Here is a 23299-nt window from a genome sequence, read left to right as displayed (position 1 = left end):
GGAGATTTAGAGGTGTCTTGTGACTTAGAAAATCAGGATTGTTCCATGTGGGAGTCAAATTTGAAGGTGCAAAAGTAATGTTAGTGATTTTGTGGAATTTCCAGCAGGCTGTCAGAGTTTCTGCTGTTGTTAGTATATTGAAACAAGGATGGCGTTTGATAGATTGGCTTAAAAATGGTAAGTCAGAAATGTGAATGTCCTTACAAACTGTCTGTTCTATATCTCACCATGTGTTGTCTGATTGGCTGGGGTGGATCCATTTAAGATATATTTCTGAGGATATGTACTGAGGCTGAACTGTCATTGAAAGAGACAAAGGATCGACACAAATAATCACGTTATTTCAGTGTATGGATCATATTTGATCTTTAATTTTTGACGGGGGAAAAAAAAAAGACATCGCAATTGAAGCCATTTCATGGAAAACATTATGTACAAGGAGGACTCTGTCCTCAGACACGACAGCAACATTAGTAAAAAACAAAGACGCGAGAGTTAAGGATTTGAAGTGCTTCTGAACCTTGAAAAAACATGGTTATCCAAACTATCGAGATAAATATATTTATATTTTACAGAATACCTTAAATATACAACGTCCGTCATGTATTCTATGAATGACTTAGGCACACGTTTGTCTCAGACAATCATGGGAGTGGTTTTTAAAGGCCCTCCTCTCGCTGGTTGAAATAGTTGGACCTGAACTTTCACCGAGAAACAAAACAAATCGCCGTCCGGAAGCGGCTGAACTGCTACTGATCTCAGGACTCGTTGGCCAGCAGTAAGAGAGGGGGAGGGGGGGGGGTCAAAATGTACGCAACCATATTTTACAGCAGGACTCAAAGCTGGCTTCATCTACACTGCCCACAGACACAAACATCACCCCCTGACCCCCCCTTGCTCCTTTTGCAGACTCCTCTTTGCTGTTTCAAGTAGGCCTGGTGGAGCGTCCACCTTGTTGCTCACAACTATCCTGACGACTCTCTCCGGTAGCAGAGGGAGCAGAAGGCCGTTGGGGAGCAGGAGATGGAGAGGAGTTTGAGACACAACCAAGCAAGTGGGTGACCAGGATTTTCTTTTCTTTCTTTTTAAAGGTGGACAGTCATATAAGGTTCAGAGACGACAAATAAGAGCAGCTACGATATCTACAGAGAATATACAGAACAAGTGAAATATACATGTATGATACCAACTAAATGCACACAGAGGGGGGGAGGGGGAGGAGTGACCGGCCGGTCAGTCTATAAGTCCGACTCGGGCATGTCCGGCATGTCGGCCATCAAGTAACCGATGCCGTAGCGGCCGTTGGGTGCGGTGTCCGCATCGGGGCCGCCGCCGCTCTGCTTGCGGTAGATGCTGTTGCCGGGCATCGGCGACGGCGCCTCGCTGGGCGACTTGCCCTGGATCAGGCTGGTGTCGTCGTCCTCCCCCGGCCGGGCGGTCTCCTTGATGATGCGGCCCTTCTTGTAGGAGACGGTGGAGATGCCGCTGGCGCCGTCGTCGATGATGTTGAAGTAGCGCAGGCAGAAGACCACGGGCACGGGCAGGATGGCCATCACGATTAGGGAGATGCAGACCGCGGTGCCCCACGGAGGGAAGTTCAACGTCTGCTCTTTGGCCTGGAGGGAGAGACGCGAGGGGGAAACGAAGAACGGCAAGTTGGTGGAATGTCATTTTCTTGAGTTACACAGTGATAGTTATTTAGGGTTTAAATGACCGGAATAATGGTGGTTACTTCAAGAAAATTTAAAAAAAGGTGGTCCAACCGTTTTGTTTTATTTAGTTATGCATAAGAAGTGGACATAGTCATCGTGACATCACCCATTGGTTTGTGGACTGACGTTTTGATGTTCAGACGGTGGAGACATCCCCTGCTTTATGGTCTGTGTGACTCTAAATGGACCATAATGTACTAAATGAACATCATGCTGTACTGAAGAAGACTTGAAACTAGAGATTGAGACATAAACTCATGTTTACAATGTTTACTGAGGTAATAAATCAATAGAGAAGTAGACTCATTTTCTATAGACTTCTATACAACCAGAGGAGTCGCCCCCTGGTGGACATTAGAGAGAATGCAGCTTTAAGACACTTCCCCATCGGCTTCACTCTGCAGAACCGGAGGTTGCCGCCTGATTTGGACAAACTTCCTCTTGTACAATAGCCACATTTGTCAAACAGAGTGGTGCAGGAATTAGTCCTAAAATCATAAAAGAGTAATTTGTGAAGATTATCTTGCTGAACAAAACGTGTCGGTATCATGAACTTTTGTTTGCCACAGAGATTATTTTCTGCAATAATCCAGAAGGGAGTATAAACATCCCATTGGCTTTTAGTGGAGGGAACCAGTGCGATGGTGACGTCCAGGTTCCCTGCAGCAGTTAAGCCTCTCGGTCGCCAAATGCTAATATTAGTTATTGAGGAAAAACACGAAAGCATCTGCTCGATTCAGCTTCTCAACTGTGACGATGCAGCTTCCTCTGTATTCATATCACTGTAAATTGAATCTAAAATGCAAAATTAAAAAAGAATTTAAAGAATTTTTAATTTAAAAAAAAAGAATGAAAATGAAAGATATTATCAGTTGCTCTCACCAATTCTACTTCCGGTGTCTGCACAAACAAACTGACGACCAATCGGTGTGTTCACTCGGGTAAGATGAAGCCGCCTCACAGCGAGGCTCAGTTCAGCTGCAGGTGAACCTGAATTAGCTGCTTTGGTGAGCTGAAGAGTTTGAGCCTCACTGGACAAATGAAGGAGTCCATTCAGGGGACACTTTGTCCCATTGGGCCTCCGCTCTCATTTCCCCTTGATGTGATCAAACATGTCTCCGGGGCAGACGGCGCATCCTGTTGATTGTCCGGCGGTTAAAGGACGCCTGAACATGTGAAAACTTTGCCCCCCATTTTTAGCCACTCACTTACTTTGAACCCTTTTTCATTTTTCTTTTTACTCGTTCCAGGTTTTTGTGAAAACTTCCACCCTCATTGAACCCCCCCGTCCCCGTCCCCCGTCCCAGGAGAGACGAGCCGGAGACGTCCACGACTCACCTCTTCCTGTATCCAGGCACTGTAGCTGGGCGGCGTCATGGACAGCTGGATGAAGCTGGCGGCCAGCAGGACCAGCAGCAGGATGGGTGTGATGTACTTCCACATGTAGTAGTAGAACCGGTACGGCGTGAAGCCCAGCATGTCCTTCAGGTCTTCAAAGAACCTGAGGGGGGAAGCGGAGGGACGCAGCAGGAAGAGGTCACATGTCTGTGACAAAGAATTCACAATAGTTTCATATGTCTGCTTTATGAATCTGATGGCCTTCACATGCTGTTTCTATGGCTCCTTTTAAAAACCTTGTACCCATTCTGTGGATCATGGATTAATAAACATACATTTAATCACATAAATACTTATTGCGATGCCCCTCTTCCAAATAATCCAATTTTATCTCCAACTATGACGGCTTTTAAAACAATAACTTTACTGATATTTATGTGCGACAAGAGATGAGTAATTCATAAACCGGTTGACGGGGATGCAGGCGACGATGTCGGCGTTCTTACTTATCGATCCCGTAGACCCAGGCCACCGCCACGTTCTCCAGCACGACCACGATGAGCAGGGGCAGGGTGGCCGAGTAGTCGTCGAACATGGCCACGAAGTAGTTCCCCGAGCGCTGAACGAACAGGAGGCCGATGGAGAAGGCCAACACGCAGACTCCCACTGCGAGGAAGCATGACGCGTTAGTGATACGTCTCACTCAACAACCACACGCAATGGAGGGAATGTCAGGGTTCCAACTTGGTATTGTTGAGGAACACATGCATCCACGCGAGGAATAAAAACAGACGGCGTGTAGAGATAACGTGAGCTAAAATGGAGTGTGTTTAAGGAGAGCAGGACCCATTTAACGCGGTTTGGGTGAATAGAGCAGTGAGACGGCCAACATCTGTTCACTGAAGTGTGAAGCAGCCGCTGAGCCGCCACGGATCAAACCTGGTATGTTGTTGGCGAAACCAAAACAGGAAGAGGATAGCGCTTTTGTTTCCCCCCCGCTAGCTATCGATGGCTATCTCCAGTCACCACAGAGCATCAATGTGAGGTCTTTGCAGTTCCCCAGTAGTTTAAATGGCGGCAAAATAACGGGGTAACTGTGGAAAAATGTGTTGTTGGTATTTGCTCGACTCTGAGGAAACGGAAAGCGATCCGGTGGTTGAAAAGTTGTCTGTTTTCACTTAGAGTCTATTTCCTGTTTGAGTTGCTTCAGACTCCACAGACATGCAGGGATTAAAGTCAACTAAGCTGACCTGAAACTTCAACATAACAAGTCTGCATCCGCCGTGTTTTGGAAGATTTTCCTGCCATGACTACCGTTATATATCCTGCACCCACGACATTCACAGGGATCGCAATCCCTCAACAGAGCTCTTCAAAATACCTTCAAATTGCAAGTAGTCCAATGAACCTGACATCACAGAATGATTTAACATGTGTCGAGTTAAAGGAGAGGTACTCGGGAGGTCTCTCTGACCTGTGAGGAATTCCTTGCGGACTTTGAAGGTGTCGATCAGCGGCGTGAGGATGCCCTCGATGGTGCCGAACATGCTGCCCAGGCCGAGGTTGACCAGCATGAGGAAGAACATGACGGACCAGAAAGGCGAGCCCGGGAAGTGGGTCATGGCCTCTGTGAAGGCAATGAAGGCCAAGCCTGTGCCTTGGACCGCCTGTTAAAGAGGAGAGAAGAAGAAGAAGAAGAAGAAGAGGTTGGACATCAGTGGCCAGAGGGCTTTATTTGAGATGGGTGCCCTTGGGAACATCTGTTTCTAATTCCCATATTTTGTCAGTATGATGAAAACTCACATTAAAACCCTCTCAGCTGTTCAGCTGGCATAATCTATAAGTTAATATTTGGGCATATTTGTACCTTATTGAGCTCCTCCTCGATGCTGCAGGACTCCAGTCCCAGCTTGTCATACTGGTCCTCCTTCACCCCTTTGATGATCGAGATCATCTGATGGTAGTCCTCAGCACTGACTTGGCTGACGTTAGTGAGGTTGATGTGCTGAGGGATCAGGCTTCGATCAATGTCGCTCCCCAAAAACCCCACAATCTTGTCAGTGTTTCTGGGAAAAACAAACAGACAAAAAACAGTTGTAAGTTATTGACAGTGAAGCAATAGTTAGTTACTGTTGCCCTGTCATTTTCCTTTTCAGTTACTACGCTATGATTGGGCAGTTAATGCTCGGGGGCGGGCTTTGACAGTCCACCTCCGCTGCTACTCCGTCCTCAATGACCCGCCCTACTCTGCCTCTGATTGGCTAACCAACCAATCCAGTCAATGAAGGCAACGAGTAGCAGCCAATCAGAGGAGGGCGGGTCATGCCTTTGTCAGAGCTACAATGGAGCCCACACTGTCACTAATTGCTCTACTTGAATGGTTATTATCCCCTTTTTGGTAAAGAGAAGCGGACAGAAGGGTCAAATGTATTTTTAAGGAATTAAGGATTATTAGGGAACCACACTGTTCCTGTAAAGCTGGGTCGGTCGTTGTTCATGGTTACAATCATTAAAAAGCAAAAGCAGCATGTGTAGACATTCAGTATACCTTCAGTAGCTAGCATAGCATAGAAGTGCTAACGCTAGTTAATGATGTGCTAACATACTGCTAATATTAGCTCCACAGGTTTTTTCTGCGAAAGCTTTCCCCCCCCAAACTGTTCCCTTCTCTGCTTCTTCAACATCTGAAAAGTAAAGACTTCACCATTGAACTGTGAGTTACATTCACACCTGAACTTCTGCAGGAAATGCAGCTGCAGTCTATAAATACCTCAAATGTGAGAGGAGGCTCGTGCTACTCACAGTGCGACACACTTGCTGATCATGATGTTGGCTTTGAAGCCCAGCACCGCAAACACCACCAGGGTGGCCAGCACGGAGGTGAAGAAATTGATTAAAGACACCAAGACGGCGTCGAAGTGGCAGTTGTTGTCCCGCTTGTTGTAGCTGGAGAAGGCGATGACGCCGCCGAAGCCGAGGCCCAGGGCGAAGAAGACCTGCGTGGCCGCCTCTCGCCACACCTTGGGCTCCAACATGATCTCCAACTGAAAGAACAACACCGGCAGATTGTTCTTTAGCTTGGTAACATGGTCTGTATTTAAGGTTCTCACTGAAGGACTTCACCTTCAGTCTTTTTAAAAAGAAATTGCAGATAATTACATCAAAAGCAAAACAAACATTGTCAGGACTTTTTATCTATTGATAGCTGAGAGAAGCAAAGTAATAAAATGCTGATTTGTTTGTTTGAGGCGATGGTGGCTGGATGTTATGCCGTCACGAATGTTTTATGTGTGGGTGGGTTAGTATATGTTTTACATATTTTTAATATATGCATTTTTTATGATGCTTCATGCTCAAGTCCCTGTGTGTCATGTGCTTCACCTGACTGCTGGGGATGACAAAGCTGAAATTTGAAAAGTATTATTTTGGTCCAAAAGGAGCAACAATAATTCACATATTCGCATTTATTTCTGTTTGTATTTTGCAGACACTCGATGCATCGTCTTGCCAAATGACAGCTGCCGCCTCGTCAGTTTCCACGTCGACGTTTTCTGCAACGACGCTCTCGAGCTGTTCTGAGGACGGAGCAGAAGACAACACGGGACTCTGACGTCCGCGGGTTCACTGGAGGTGGCGTTTGAAGTGTGACGATGTCAGCCGAGGAGACGGAGCAGAGACAGACGGAGACTCTCCGGCTGGTGCCGCCACAGAAAGCCTCAGTAACTCCTGTTTCCATGGTGACATGATTTCACAGCCTGACGCATTCATTGGCCGAGGAGCCGGCCAATCACGGTGCAGATTTAGTTTTTTGGGTTCAGACATTTTTTTTTTCTTCAGATTCAGTTCAGCAGTGGCTCAATCAGCTTGTCTGTATATTCCCGGTCAGTGTTAAGTGTAAGATAACTGTAGTATTTCTACATTTGGTAATGCTTGGAGGATCTATTAACATTTTGATGATTTCTAAAGCAAAAGTGACAAACTCAAATGTTTGTTTTGAAGCTTTTCTTCGTCATAAATGATCATAAACGTAATATCTTCAGGTTTGGACTGTTGGTCAAACAAAATAAGATATTCTGGCTTCAGCTAAATATAATTTTTCACTTTTTCCTGATATTTTACAGACAAAACAGTTGGCAGCTTGATCGACAATGAAAATAACAGTTTTCCTCTGGTGGTTGTCATTCCAAACGGCATCATTTGCTCTGAATTGACGCAGTTGAAAGGGGCGTTACCTTGGGTGTGAACATGTGTCGAATCCCGTCCACGGAGCCCTTCAGCAGCAGAGCGCGGACCAGGAAGCAGATCAACACCACGTACGGGAACAGGGAGCTGAAGTACATCACCTGGAAGCAAACAAAGCCTGTTCAAACGCCTGCAGTCGGACCTGTACTCCAATAAACTCACTCTGCATATCTCTAAGACGTGGCACGCCTTAGGAGCGATGCATAATATTAACTAGAGGTAAGAAGGACAAAATGTTCAGAAATCCAACTTTTGTTGAAGCCGATGAACTAGTTTGAAGAGAAGTGCGATTGTGTTTTACTCGGTATGTTCAGTGCCAATTATTACTGCTCTCTAGAATACTGAGGAGCGTAAGAGGAAATCTTGTCTCTGAGATGATAACTGCTGCTCAGTTCTTGTGAGAAAAAACCCACTTGATAGACGTTCAGAGTGTGTCGACAGAAGACCGTAATAATAAACGTAGTGTGATCTTATTGCCTGTGTTGATCCCGATAACGTGACTGGAACATTAAAATGTGCAGAAAAGAGAAAGTACTGTTTCTTTACTTAGTTTCTCATTAATCTTGAGTTCATCTTTTCTTTTGTGTATTTTGGACAGTGACGACATCTTTGGGAAGTGGTGCCTTGATGCACCATCTACGTTGTTAAACCAATAGATCGCTGCAGGAATGAGTCCTAAAAGCCTGAAATGAGTCAGAAGTCTTTGCTCCTCCGGCTCCCTCGCCTCACAGTCGACGGCTTGTTTGGACGGGTTTTTCGTGAGATGATTGAAATGAAGTCTGTGGTTAACTCAAGCTTAAGAGATTCTAACTTTTTACGACACAAAACGTTTCAGTAAATACCCCTCTTGTGAATTTTGAAGCTTTTAAGTGTCTTTAAGAAATGTAGTTGCTAACAAGTTGCATCTCTGGCACACTATTCGGCCTTTAGCTCAGCGGTGGAGACATGAAGTCATGTGACCGTGGTGTAGTTTGTTTATAGCCTAATGTTAGCTTCCTACTTCTGAGTGCACTCGCGCTTCAAATATAAAAGTGGTGTTTATTTGTGTAGATTTTCTGAACAGAAGAATCTGCAATGTGATGCAAACTTGATGGTTGGTGAAAAACGTCCTCCCTGCAGCACTGTGTATACCAGCAGGGTCTGTGCCTGTGCAAGACCCTTTGTGCAATTAGAGTGCCAATTAGACAGTGGGCCTCTTCTCTCTCTCGCTGCACTGTGACACGTGGGCTTACAGGACTGAAGAGTGGGTGAATGAGATGGTTTGGGCTTGAGTCATGAGCACGGTTAGGGATTCAAAGACCTCGGGTCTCTTGCATGGTGGTCCATGTGTAGCCCCGAACGGAGACTGAGTAACGTCTCGTCTCACAGGGAAAGGGATGATTCACCCTGAAGCGGGATTCCTTTTGACATTTTAAAGTTCAGTCAAGGTTTGTGAAGTTTAACGATTTTCCTCCCAGTGCTTGGAGGCAAAGAGAGATTCTCCTCAAGTATTTTTGTGATACTCTGACTTTATGTCCCGTACATTTGTAATGAACAGTTTCTACCTCCACAGGAATTCATACTGGAGACGTGTTCGGTGAAGTAACTTCTTACTTTGCAAGCTTTGACTCATCAAACATTCTCACCAGTTTAACTTAATTCAACCGTTTAAAACAAGTTGGATGGAAGGCAACGTCATGTTATTTCATCCAACCTTTTAAAAAAACACTATTTTCCAGGTATTCCAGGACGAGTGGGAACCCTGCTAAACCTATACAGTCAAATGTCATCATTGAAATACAATTCTTCTCTTCCTCAGCTGCAGCTCTCGCCGTCCGTATACTGATTACACCGCTCCGCGTCGTGCTCTTGTTGAAGAACACGGTGGTGTCCTTGGTCACTACAAAGCCAAACAGGCTGCTACTCTGTGTGATAAGCAGATATCGGCTCCTTTTGTTACCTCAGTCTTAAGCTCTATCAAGAAGAAGAAGAAGAAGAAGAGACTTTTATTGTGAAAGATTTAGTGGTATGGCAGATAGCGTGTGCTTTCTTGCAAAGGTCATGTTCTGAGAACGGCCGTTATTGTCAGAAGCTGATACGATGACATCATCTATCACTTTGTATGTAAGTGGTTACTTTGAATCCTTCAGATACTTCTGGTGAATTTCACCACTACTTTACCAAATCCACGACAAGCCCCCCCCCCCCCCCCCATCATAATCCATTAATGCCTTCCCCCGCTTCTGTTTTTTTTCTTTTGGACACTCTTTACAATCAAGCCAAGCCAAAAGAGCGCGTATAACCATGGTAACCAACATGGCCTGATCCCTTTCACACACACACATGAACGGGAGAGAAAATGCAGATCGCGGTGGGGATATTCCTTGGAAAAGGCTTTTGTGAACACGGGCCATTAATATTCTTTTGTGCTGCACAGCGCTGATTAAACTTCAGAGACACTTGGAGCTGGCCCCCTTCGAGGGAAAGTTCAGGACCATTTCTACTCTGGCCAACTCAGAAGGCCGTCCAGACACACCAGGCTGCTGCAGGACGACCATCTGGCTCAAGCTGTACAATTAACCAGGAGCTTGGCTGGTTCTGTTTGGCTCTTTACCAAAAATGAGGTTATTTTTTATATCTTGGCAGCAGTTCATTTTATTCTCATGATGGCAGTGGAAGGACTCGTGATGGTGAATGTGACAATGATTGTGGTTGTCTGTGACGTTTCTTGCCAGACAGCAGGACGTTCCAGACGGAGGAAATTAAAACTGTCAAGAGCTGGAAAAAAAAAAAAAACCTGTCGTGGCACAGGTCGAGAATAAAGCACCGAGCAGTTTTGTCTGCGGCTGCTCCGCTGAATGCAGCGCAAATAGACGTGGCGTCGGTGGAGCAAAGGCAAACAGCAGACAGCTGTTGGGATAAGACCTGAGCTCAGGACAGTGTCTGGATCAAAGGAGGGGAAACTCGTCTCGTTGGTGTCGGCCGTGTGGACAACTCCATTACAGAAAACTTGACTTTCAGTCTCATGATCGGGCTGTTACTTTCTACAAAGCTGGCATATTTTTACCTTCATATCCTTAAATGTGTTAAAATCAAAAGTCAGAGAATATAGCAGCAAACAACTCTTTCCTTTTTTTCATCAAATAACTCATTCAAACCAAATTTACCAGAAAACATCAGTATGATAAGAGATTTGCACTCAGTGGGTTTGTCAGGGCCTTTGTGTCGCAAACAGTTGCGCACAGCGGTTGATGAATGCAGTTGAGACTTACCCACAATAAATGTGCTATAAAACCATAATAATGAGCTAAAAGAGGCTTAAAAGCCCAATTGAGCTGCAGAGCTGGGTGTTAATTCTCCCTGATTTTGGCCCCATTACAAAGACTCATTTCATTGAGTTAAGTTGATTCAAATTCTGTGAGGCTCCACTCTTTTGCAGACAAAAAAACCCTGTGATCCCTGAAATATACTGTATTAATTTTGACCCCACACAGCCCAGATCTGACCAAAGAAGAGGGGGATGAGGCCGAAATCAAATGACTTCCCCACCAAAGCTTATTCTGGGAAGATTAAAAAGTGCGACCATTCGTCCAATTAGCGCAAGCTCGACCGTAACCTGAGAAGTGCCCCGGCTAATGCCTGTCACATGATATGAGAAAGTGCGGAATGACGAAAGATCACCTGTAAAAAGTAGAGAGTTTGCAAGTAAACGCCAAACGTTAGCCGCTGGGCTAATCCTTCCGGATGCTAGTCACGCTACTGTCAGCTTTGCTACGCTAAGCTAAAGTAAGCTTGAGCCGGAAATCGCTCACGAGATCACATGAGCTCTCGTATCTGAGACTGTATCGTGAGAAAAATGTGTCAAGTCACCTGACAGCATCACTTAGTGTCTGTAGACCGGCCAGCTTTACCCTTTGCACTGCGTTAGCCTCTACCTTGAAGTGAGCTCATTATGTGTGAGAGGCTTTTCCCAAACACTTGGTGGGGAAATTACCTTTAGTTTCTGTCACTGTTTCACATTTTCCAGGTTGCAAGAGTAATATTTGATTGGTTATATCGGCCAAGCTGCTGGGAGTGCAGGGCAGGTGGAGCGTTGTTTTTCTTCCAAAACCTTGTTTACCTTCCCAGAAGACTGGATTCCCTTGATCATGGCGAGGCAAACCATGGACCAGGCAACCAGCAGGCACACGGTCATCTTCCAGTTGAGTCCTCCACCCTCAGAGATGCTGTCAGAGATGTTCAGGGCCTCGCGGTACCAGTAGTAGGTGGTGGCCGAGCTCTTGTCACACTCCGGCTCCACATCTACGGACAAAACGGTCAAAGTTCTTTCCTGGTTGACAGAACAAGCGGCATTAAAAAAAGAAGCCTCGAGGCCCTCTGAAGATGCGTGCTCGTGTCTCACATGTGCTGTTCTTGGTCTTGACGAGCGGACACTCGTGCCACGGCAGAGGCTGCTGGAAGGACTGGGAGAAATAGAAGAGACTCCAGCCGATGATGACGTTGTAGTAGAGAGCCACGAAGAAGCACACCTTACGGGAGAGAGAGGCGGGTTCAACTTCACACCAAAGATACTTCTTATCTACCAAACATGATCTGCATACATCCAGTTCCTCAAAGTCTTTCTTATTACAACAAAATGAGTATTTTCTGAGTATGGCGTCACAAAAAAAACTTAAATACTGAACTGTTTCTTCCCTTTTTGCCATATTTAGACATCCACGAGTGACCAGTGTGCAGCTTCATCATGTTTCGTATGTTTGTGTTCTTAAAGACTGAATTTAACTTTGCCAGATAGCTGGAAACATAAAATACATCACTTCCTGTATCATAGATCAAGAAAGATGTATGAGACGCCATGACGTGGTTTCAGGTTACGAGTTTAATTCAATTATTATTGTATTATTTTTAACATGCAGCATATAATATCAAAGTTGATTATATTTGAAGAAGAATAATTGTGATTATGGTCTCAAATGTTCTGCAAACATTATGTAATGAAACCTTTTATTTTACAATGCTGTTATTACAGTAGCATAATGAGAATCCTGCAGCACTCTCGGAGTCCGAAAACCAGGAAATGAGTTGAATTTTACTTTAGTTTGCCACAGATATTATTTTCCGCAATAATCCCAGAAACCAATGGAAAAATCCCATTTTCTTTTTTGTCGAGGGAACCAATAACAATACTGCTGTCGTTTCAACGATGCTGTCGTCACACCTTCGTACTTCTGCCGCGTGAGACTCACCATGCAGCTGGCGAAGCCGATGCCCCCCAGCCGAGGGCTGATGTAGTTCCACACCCCGATGCTGCCCCTGCGGATCCGCTGTCCCACGGCGAGCTCCAGGAAGAACAGCGGGATGCCGATCAGTATCAGCAGGATGAGGTAGGGCACCAGGTACGCTCCTGCCGGTCAAACACAGTACGAGTTGAACGAAGCCGTGTGCAAAGAAGCGGAAGCTGTCGTCAGATAACCGTGACGTCATCTCAGTTCCTGAAAGCAGCACGTGGGCACACGCACTTTCACACACGTCTGTATCTGCCACATGCAAATGTATACAGGCTTTTATATTCAAACTCGCACACAAACAGCGTCCTCCTAAACCTTAATTACACTTCCACATAATGTCCTCCTGATGGTGACGCATTTGCCTCAAAGCACATGAAAAGCCTCTGCAACAGTCTGCCTATTGTCTGGTTATCTCCCCAACACACACACACACACACAATACTACACACACACTCACACATCTGCTGAGCTGCATCTGTGTGTCTGCACCTAATGCATCCAACCGTAGTGTGTGGCGCAATCAAATAATTCTGGAAATACACCGAAGTCTAAAATTGCCTAAATTGCAGTGGGATTACTTGGAGGCGCATCGCGAAGACAACATTCCTCTCTAGGATTCAGGTCTCAGGGCAAATGACGAACATTAAGGCGTGCTGTAATAGTGTGGTGAGATAAAATACAGGGAGGCACGTCTCTTGTGACAGTCAAGGGTACTTGTGAGCGGCACACTGCCGGGCACATGATGCGCTGGGAGAGAACGAGAGAACCGTAAAGTCTTTGTTTCGAAGAAATGGCTGGTGGTTAGATGTGTTCATCGCCAAAATAATGTGCCTTCTGTATTTTCTTGTCACTTAAATGCATGACGACGGGAGTCTTTCTTCCTTTCCCTCACGTGAAGTTCCTGGTATGTGTGTGTGTGTGTGCTGAAGGTTGTGACTCTCAACCCACGGAGATCTGTCAGCAACCATTGCATCATTTCACAACTGCATGGCCGCTGATGGACAAAAACAAACAACAAAGCCAGCCAATCTTTTCTTTAAGTCACACCTGTTTGAAGTTGGTTCACACACCGATCTGAAAATCCCCCTTTTGTTAACTTTTCTTTGCCACCCCACCATCACCACCCCCCTCTCTCAGGCTAACCACAACATCAGATGTTACCGCCGGCGGGTCGGCGTCAGCGTCACAAACCCCCCTCCGGCTTCCATTGTCTTTCTGAAAACCCTCGACAGTCTCCGTTGGACGTTGCGAACACTTTGATGGCGCTTTGAGAAAGCAAACAGCCTCAGAACGGTGCTCTTCATCTTTTCTCAAAATAGTTTGCCAGTTCTCTTCCCTGACGGATCACTGCCAGTAAATAGCCGGTTTATCCTGTCGAGGCGGTGTACCGGTGAGTCACGTTTTCCGTGGATGACGCCATAACGACTGACAGTGTTGTAGCGTAAGGCAAGGCAAGTTTATTTGTATAGCACATTTCAACAACAAGGTAATTCAAAGTGCTTCACATAAAACCATTAAAAGCATCAAAACATAAGGCAAAAGAAAAGGAGATTTAAAAACAATTAAGAACATTCATTGCATTAAAACTTTTTTTTTAAAACGAAGAAATAAAATACAGTAGTAAAATGCAGAAATGCAGGAAATTGATTAATATATGAATTGAATGTGGTTCAATTAAAGGCAGCAGCAAACAGAAAAGTCTTCAATCTTGATTTAAATGAGCTGAGGGTCTCAGCAGACCTGCAGCTTTCTGGGACTTTGTTCCAGATATGTGGAGCAGAAAAACTGACCGCTGCTTCTCCATGTTTAGTTCTGACTCTGGGAACAGAAAGTAGACCGGTCCCAGACGACCTGAGGGGTCGGGATGGTTCATAAGGTAGCAGCAGATCGGAGATGTATTTTGGTCCTAAACCATTCAGTGCTTTGTAAACCAACAGCAGGATTTTAAAGTCAATTCTTTGTTGGACAGGAAGCCAGTGCAAAGACCTCAGAACTGGAGTGATGTGGTCCACCCTCCTGGTCTTAGTGAGGACTCGAGCTGCAGCGTTCTGAATCAGCTGCAGCTTTCTGACTGACTTTTTACAGAGACCTGTAAACACACCGTTACAGTAGTCCAGTCTGCTGAAGATAAATGCCTGGACAAGTTTTTCCAAATCCTGTTGAGACATAAGTCCTCTAATCCTTGATATATTCTTCAGGTGATAGTAGGCTGATTTTGTAATTGTCTTGATATGGCTGTTCAGGTTGAGGTCTGAATCCATAACTACACCGAGATTTCTGGCTTGGTTTGTGGGTTTTAACATCAGTGATTGAAGCTGAGTGGTGATTTTCAATTGTTCGTCATTGGTACCAAAAACAATTACTTCTGTTTTATCTTTGTTTAATTGAAGAAAATTCTGGCACATCCAGTTGTTGATTTGTTCAATGCAGTTACCCAGCCCTTGTATGGGATTATAGTCCCCTGGTGACATAGTTATGTAGATTTGTGTGTCGTCTGCATAATTATGATAACACACTTTGTTGTTTTTTACAGACAGCAGTTCAGTAAACTCATCAAAGAAGGTTGCACAGTATTTAGGCGGTCTGTAAATGTTTAGGAATAAAGCTTGAGTGGAATTCAGAGCCACATATTCAAAAGAACTAAAATGACCAAAGGGCATTTTAGTTCCTTTCTTATGCGCTCTTGTTTCGCTCATGAAACTGAAGTTGGGAGGTGTTGATTCAATAAGAACAGCTGCACTGTTATCTTGATTTAACCAAGTTTCAGTTAAAAACAAAATGTCCAGTTTGTGCCAAACAATAAAATCATTGATTAAAAATGTTTTTCCTGACAGAGACCTGACATTTAATAAAGCTAAGTTTAATGTGGTTAAAGCTTTCTTTGCCCAATTTATTTGGACAGGCTGACGAGGAATGTATGCTAAGTTTGATAAGTTTGCAGATTTACTATTGTTTCTTCGCAGCCTCACCTTTCTTTTTCTATCAACTTGCAGGACAGGAATTGAGACGGCTAGCTGCATACAGGGCCCCGACTTTTCCTGGAGAGAGTCATTGGTGTCATTAGCCCTGTAGCCTGGACCCAGAAGATATCAATTATTTCCTTTATCAGGTAGGGGAGACAGAGGATGGTTGTGGAACCGTCGAGGAGTGGGGAGAGGAGTGTGTTTGGTTCCAGCAATGACCAGCTCTTTCATGTGGTCAGTGAACTCCAGGTGGGGGGATGATGGGGAGAGTGTGAGAGAGGAAAGGGACCTGGATGGAATTTGGGGGGTGGAAGTAGGTGCTGGGGAGGGAGCTAAAGACTCCTCGTCTAGGAAGGGTGGGGAAAGTGGGAGATCGGAGGCGGTCCCTGATGATGAGGTTGGAGACTCCTCCTTTTGGCTGTCGTTAGGCGGGGGCATCCTTCCCGTAAGGTCTCCATGGCGATGCTGTGTGGTTATCTCTTGTTTAGACTCCTCTCTGGTCTTGTCCTTGGCAGTAGGGACAGACGGGTGACGCAGGGAGAAAAACAGGTTCGAGGGAAACAGTTTTACCCCTGACTTGTTCAGGCAAACTCCATGCGCTGTAAAAAGATGTCTACGCTCCCAGAAAAGGTAGAAATTGTTGATAAAATGTACTGAATGGTCAGTACATGCAGTTGACAGCCAGTCGTTCAGTGCAAACAGCCTGCTGAATCCTTCATCTCCTCCTCTGACTGGTGGAAGAGGGCCACTGATGAACACCTCAGCCTTGACAGAGCTGACTGTGTTTAACAGATCAATAAAGTCTCGCTTCAGAACTTCAGACTGTTGTTTCACAATATCACAGCTTCCTGTATGCACAATGATGTGTTTCGCTGTGGGATAGTCAGCCACGATGTCCAGGATTTTGTCTCTCATGTCAGAGACCATATCTTTCGGAAAGCAGAGTATTTTGGTGTTCTTGCTGCACAGTTTTCTGACATCTTTTACAGCATAGTCACCAACAATCAGAGTCTCAGGCCCAGTCACTAGCTTTGCCTGCGGCCCTTTCTCACATTGACTCTCAGTTCTTACCCCGCTTTGAGGAGACAGCTGCTTATCCAGGTCATCAGATGGAGATTTAGGATCCTGCGACAATGGAGCAAATCTGTTTTGAAGTTGTGGGCTTGGTTGTTGTGGAGGTATTTTGCAGGTTTTACTTTCCTCAGCTGTCCTTGGCTTTGTCCGTCTGGGTGCAGGGGTTGAGGAGGAGTTCTGCCCGTGTGCTAGTGCAGGCCAGCCAGTCGCATCACAAATCTCAGGGCGCTGGACTCTGCCTGTTAGTCGTCCTCCCACATATTTTCTCTTCGGCTTTGCACCGAGAGAGTTCCAAGGAGGACGACCATTTGAAGATCCATTATCTGCTCTCTCCTCCTGTTTCTTGGTAGGCCTGGTTATGCTAGTTAGCTGTGTCTTAGCTTGCGTTTGTCCAGTGTTTTGAGTCCATGGTAAAGTGGTATCATTCCCACACAGTCCATTTACCGCCACGTTTACTTCTAGTCGGTGGATTTTTGTTTCCAAGACTGCAATCTTCTGTCGGAGTTTGTAGTAGTCGTCCGTGGAGAAGGGAGGCATCTTGCTGCTACTTAGCTTTAACTTAGCTGCTAGTTAGCATCAGCTAACAATCCAAATCGCTCGACGACTTTCTGGATTTGTCTTCACTCAAACGTTGAAGAGTGATATATGTGATATATCTGGCAAGATATGTGATATATCTGGCAAATTGAAGAAAGAAAATGCAAGCAGAGGCAAGAGCAAGCAGCAAAGCGAGGGGGGGGGGGGGGGGGGTTGGGGGGCATTAAGGCCACTAAGAGGCACAGTTTTACTGCAGATACAAAAGTACTTTGCGAAATATTAATATTTGTTTTTGTTTGACAAAAGAGGCCAAACTGAGTTCTGGCGACAAGACTGAATCTAAACGGATTTATTTCAGATTTGACGCCACAGATGGAAACATCCTGGACGATGGTAAGAAGGCTTTTCTTTGGGATTTGGGGGATTTCCAATTTTTACTACTGTCAATAATTTTATAGACGAAACGATTGATGGAGAAAATAATTGACAGACTAATCGATGATGACAGTAACCGTATTCTCCACAACGCCATATAAGGAAACATGCTGTACAGTGAGTAAGTAGATGAAAGTCAGTGATGTGTCTGAACACATTTCAGATCTCACATACACAGAGCTGCTACATTTCAATCTAATTACAGAGGAACACAGCAGGGTGACCAGAGCTGTTAGAAACAGACCCTAAAACACACACACACACACACACACACACACACACACACACACACACACACACACACACACACACACACTAGAGTATTAACCCTGCAAGGAGTCCTCACTGTAACACTCTGTGAGGCGAGAGTCAAGTAGGGCATTGTTGGAAATGTGGTTGATTGCAGCGGGGCTTAAATGTTGTTATTATTACACTACAATCATGAGAGCAGAACAGCTTCTCACAGAATGATTTCATTTATGCTGACAGCAGAGTTATATTTATATGTATATATATATTTATATAAATATTGTTTGGCTGTTTGTTGGTGGAACGCTGCAGACTGCACACCGACAGACACTCATGTCGACCCTGAAGTCACTGAGCCGTCTGGTTTTGACAGACGAGTGCAGGACAGTAGGACGGTCTTTGTTTCTCCACCTTTCTTACTCGCACTAAGAATCACACAGGCTGAAGTGAACACATGGCTCTTTAGATGTGCATCTCAGGACTAATCAGGAGGAAGACCATACTTCTGGTGTCTGAGAGGATAGCAATATAAATTCCAGGCACATTCGTGTGATTTATCATGAACGCTGTGACGCAGACTGGCCACAGAAGCGGATCACATCCATAATTGATTTTGTCCTGGTTTGTCCTCTCCTGTAACACACAACTGTGCATCTCTCAGACATTAGAGAAGTACTGTAAAGTCAGCTTCTTTGCACTATTTAAAGCGTTTCTGCTGCTTTAATCTTCAGTTTGCATCTGGCCCGACATGTCATATTAACACATGTTGTGCTCAGTTATAAGCAGAAACGCTCTGCTGGTTCACTCTAATGTCGTTGTTGCTCTACTTGCTGAACTCCCTTTAAAGGATACTATTGCGAATAAGTTAATTGCTGAGATCTGACAACTTTGCTAAAAATAAATCAGACGTGGCAAGAAACTGTGAGTCAGAGTTTTACAGACAAACTTCCTGGTGCAATTTTGTCCTACTCTTCTCTCATCAGCACAGTTTTCCTTTTGCATTAAAGTCGTTGTTACTGACGTTTTGGGTGCGCTAAAAAATGAGTGCCAACTTATCGTATTTACAACCTGTGCTATTGTCTTAAGGCTTGTGTTTCTTGCACCGCTGGACTTTGCGGTAACGATGATGTCGCGTTCCCAGACGATTATTTTGGTGAGTAATTGACAGAAATGAAAAGCCAAAACCATGGAAACAAGACCTATGTTGTAATAACCACAATCGTCCTTTAAGTCAAGAGGTTCTCAATATCTGTTTTTAGCCAAGAACCCCTTGAATAAAGATAGAGAATATACCGTAGAATAGTTTGATCTCACCTATTTTTTACTCTTCTATCGTCTTTGTCACGTGGAAGAACACAAGAGAAATGTATTGGAAAGATATGAGACGTGTATTAAACATATTTGCAGATTCTAAGAGTTTGTTAGATTAGAAAGTAATCTATAAACCCCAGTTGAACACCGGTGAATCACAGAAAATCATGAGAAATTCAGTTTTCAGTTCCATGAAATAAACAGGTTAGTTTTCTTTAAGATTTAAGTTCAATATATTGATGTGTCATGACTATAATCGTGGTGATGTGTTTATTTCCCCATGTTTCCCACCACTGAAGTGAAGCGAGTGCTGCCGACAGTAACTCACCCCCTCCGTTCTTCTGACACAGGTAGGGGAACCTCCAGACGTTGCCCAGGCCTACAGAGAAGCCGACCTGGGCCAGGATGTACTGGAGCTTGCTGTTCCAGGCCGGGCGTTCCTCCTCCTCCTCCTCCTCCTCTCCGTCCGAGCCGCCTTCCTCCACGTCGCACTCTTTCCCTTCCCCGTCATGGTTGTCGACGATCAGCGAGCTCTTCTTGAAGGCGTCCTCGCAGGCGTCCTCGTTGGAAAGCAGGTCCTTGACAGACTCCGTGACATCGTCGCCAAGTTCTCTCTTGACGGCATTGCTGTTTTTGGGCATTTGATAAAGCGAAACAAGGGGCGAGGGGTGGAACGTCTTTTCTAGTTGGCTGGCTGGAAGGGCAGGGCTCGGCGTCTCGAGGGGGGGGGGTTGGAGTTGGGAGCGGGGGGGAAAGTCACTTTTTGAACTTTGACGGGGCGAAGCTGCAGGTTCAGAGACAGTCTGCGGAGGGTTGAGTGAGCAGGAAGCGGTTTATTTCGTCATTATCACCAAATGTCTGCGGGGCGGAAGAGGAAACATTGCAGTTAGTAAACAGCCAATACGAGTGATAGTTCTGGAGGAGGTTGTGTTGGTGCTTTGTCATTTGATGAGCTGCTGCAAAGAGTCCAGTCATCAGTTTAGTCTTGTTTCAGCCTCTAATTTTCCTTCATAAATTGCTGTCTGGCTGGTTTCACCCTGAATCACCTTTTTGTGTCACCAAAAGCTGCTCAAATGAAGACAAGAAAAGACTTTTTGGAAACCTTGTTTTAAAGAGGTTCTGAAATGTCAAATTAAAACCCCGAACTCTTATATTATCTTTACACAAAGCAGACAACACAGTAATTCAACTGAAACACTTTTGTTTTATAGAAAAGAAATCATTCATAATTTCACACCCACACCATCTCAGTCCACAGAGAGAATTATTGCTTTATCCGAGTTATTCTCACATGGAAATCACATGACTGACTGACGGGCAAACAAAAACAAAAAAATCAATGAATGGGGATCATTTTATTCCAAGTCATTGTTCTAAAAGAAAGAGAAAAAATGAAGCCAGGCAACACTAGCCCGGTTGTGGACAGGTGACTGGACGTGGAGGTATGTGGAGAAGATCACATTCCCAGCCTCCTGAATAATTGAAGGAGGAATTCATTTGCATACGGACCCAAACACTTCTTTTCTCCTGCAGGATGGGGAAAGCCCTCCTATGTGGACCAGGAAGGGTTTAAATGTCCCAAAATACAGATAGGAATGCGTGACACGCGCCGTTCCCCTCATCAAAAGGGTGTGAGGAAACAAAGGGTTGTCTCTGTTTGTTCTTTCTCATCTAATATATCCGATATAACGAGCTGTGGGAGGGAGAGGACGGTTTCCATCCAAAGGGCGGGTGACGGTGCGCAACTTCTCCGACTCTAAATCTGCATCCTAGCGCGTTTTGGTTTACAATAATCCACATTTTAAATATCTCCATAATACAAAACGCATCGTCGGCGCGAAATGTCCCGGATATAGGCTCTTCCGATGCGACCATGTTGCAGAAATAGGCAGCATGCCCGGATGGGGTGGGCACCTTTCACCAAGCAGAGGATTAAATGAGTAATATATTTCCTTTACCGCTTCCAGATCAGCCTGGTTTGGATGATGCAAAGGCCGCGGTTTCATAATCCAAGTCAACGCAACCCAGCGTGATGCTGAGTAACCTTCACTGCACCTTTTTTTTGGCGGTTATTATTGCACAATAATGAGGATGTGATTTTAAGATGATGATGAATAAACGCACAAAGGTAAAATATTTGTTCCTGTCTGCACATGACTCAGGGATGACGAGGCCGACGGTCGGCTCCAATGAATGACGGAAAACAATGGGGATGGAGAAAATAACAACAATACACTTTTAAAAAACAGTCACACGGTGCCATGTGGCATCTACATGCACACGTTAATGGTCCTCCCCTCCCTCCCACCCAGTCTGCATGACATCCACATGAAGTGTTTCATCATTCGCTTGCCAGCCACATCCTGCGCACTGATACCTCAGTCAGTCAGCCTCCCACACACACACACACACACACACACACACACACACACACACACACACACACACACACATGGCACAGCATGCCATGCCTTGTAATCATTCTCCTAATAAATCCCATTGAGGATACCGGCTCGGGCTCCGGTACTCACCCGTGTGGAATAACAGTCGTCCTTCACTGGAATGATGGGTCTCAAGGAATGAAGTTGTGAGAGCACATGCACGGGGCCGTCATTATCACTTGCTTCGACGTTAGCTGGTCTTGCGGTTTGTGTCTGTCACGGTCTCCGATGCTCCGAGTTCTGTACGTCTCAGCCAGAGACATTCAAAGCTAAGAGGAGGAGGGAGGGAGGAGGGGGGGAGGGGTCCGCCCTCGACGCGCCCATCGCGGATCATCCCCTCACTCTTTCTCCATGATTCTATGATATATATTACCGCTTACATGTTATACGCGGTAGTTTTATTCGGTTTTAAGGTAAAAATAGCGTTTTTCTTTTCTACAACCCCCCTGTTCTGCTTGGTACGGTCCACTACTACCCGGAAAGGGGGGCTGGCTGGCAGAGGATTCGCAATGTGCCTCTGTTTATAAACGCGCGCTTCCCTCACTGGATGTGTCTACACTTGTACATTCTGCCGATTTATTTACAAACTGCGCTTTTCATATCGGAATGCTGTATTTACAATTATGTATTTGGGATTTTGAAACGTGAAAAGCGAGGTGTTTGCTCGAGGTCCGTGGTGTCTGCGCGTCATCACACACGCGCACCCTTTTGAGGTTATTGCGAAAAAGAAGAAAACTAAATTAGCATATAAACCAGACGAGACAGATTTTTTTTCTAAATCAGACATATTCTATTATATGTATAACGAACTGTTTACTTTCTCTAAATAATGCAACAGTATAGTCCATAAAGTCAAGGAAAATAAAATAACAAAATTCAAAATATTCTGTTTTATTCAGGAAATGTATTGTGCGTTAAAGTGTCACCTGCGCATTTTCATACAAAGAAAAACTTGTGCTCTTTGGACAAATACAGCAGGATACACAACATACTAACTAATATAAATAAAAATGTTGAAAAGTACTGTTGATGAACTGATAACAGGCTTAATGGTTATGATGAGTTAAACAAAGAGGACAATGTGGTGGACTTGCATTTGTAGAATAAGTGAAATCATGTTTCAGCTCATGAGGTATATCTTTCTCTTAAGTGCAGCATATTGTTCATATGATCTCGCTGGTATTATCAAACTATATAATGAATATACAAATACAGTATGAGGTTAAAAGTTACATATCTGCTGTAACAGAGACAAGACCACATTGTCTTTAATATGGGACGGTAATATTATTTAATTATTTATTTTCGGTAGTTTGTTACTTTGTACTTATACTTTACAATTTTGAGGGACATTTTTTTAATTCCTTTGGCAGCAAAGATGTATTTACTTTGCAATAATAGCAAAAGTATTAATTTGATGAAGTACAGTCGCAGATTAAGCTATACTTTACAGTATATGGCCACGGCACAACTGTGTTTAAGTATTTGGTTGGTGTACTTAAGAAACCCTGAGCTAAACCCTCTCAGTGAAATGGTCTGACTCAAAACAGAACTGTGGGCCGTGGGAGGGAACTCCCCATCACATCGCAGTTTCAGGGTCACTTCTGTTGTGCCTGCTTCACGAAACCCTTCCTGGTTTCACTTTGTGTGCACATGTAGGCGGACTTGTGCTATTATTCTGTGTCCTATTTCATCAAGATTGAAGAAAAGGTTTTGTGCTGATCCTTTCT

The 23299-nt window shown here is 44.7% G+C and overlaps 1 protein-coding gene across 1 annotated transcript; it reads right to left on the bottom strand.

Annotated features, from left to right (window-relative positions):
- Window positions 1-383: 383 nt before the first annotated feature.
- Window positions 384-21790, bottom strand: slc6a15 (solute carrier family 6 member 15). Its single transcript, XM_079275466.1, has 12 exons — window positions 21660-21790; window positions 19457-19986; window positions 12518-12675; window positions 11674-11800; window positions 11392-11573; window positions 7283-7393; window positions 5853-6094; window positions 4918-5116; window positions 4525-4717; window positions 3557-3716; window positions 3051-3213; window positions 384-1616 (listed from the first exon to the last, which is right to left on the bottom strand). Exons 2-12 carry the CDS (start codon window positions 19767-19769, stop codon window positions 1239-1241), a joined length of 2226 nt encoding a protein of 741 aa, XP_079131592.1. The 5' UTR covers window positions 19770-19986; window positions 21660-21790; the 3' UTR covers window positions 384-1238.
- Window positions 21791-23299: the final 1509 nt, after the last annotated feature.

Source organism: Melanostigma gelatinosum (genome assembly GCF_949748355.1).
Source record: "Melanostigma gelatinosum genome assembly, chromosome: 1".
Taxonomy (NCBI): Eukaryota; Metazoa; Chordata; class Actinopteri; order Perciformes; family Zoarcidae; genus Melanostigma; species Melanostigma gelatinosum.
Note: the sequence above shows the minus strand (reverse complement) of the source record. Positions and strands in the feature narration are given on the sequence as shown.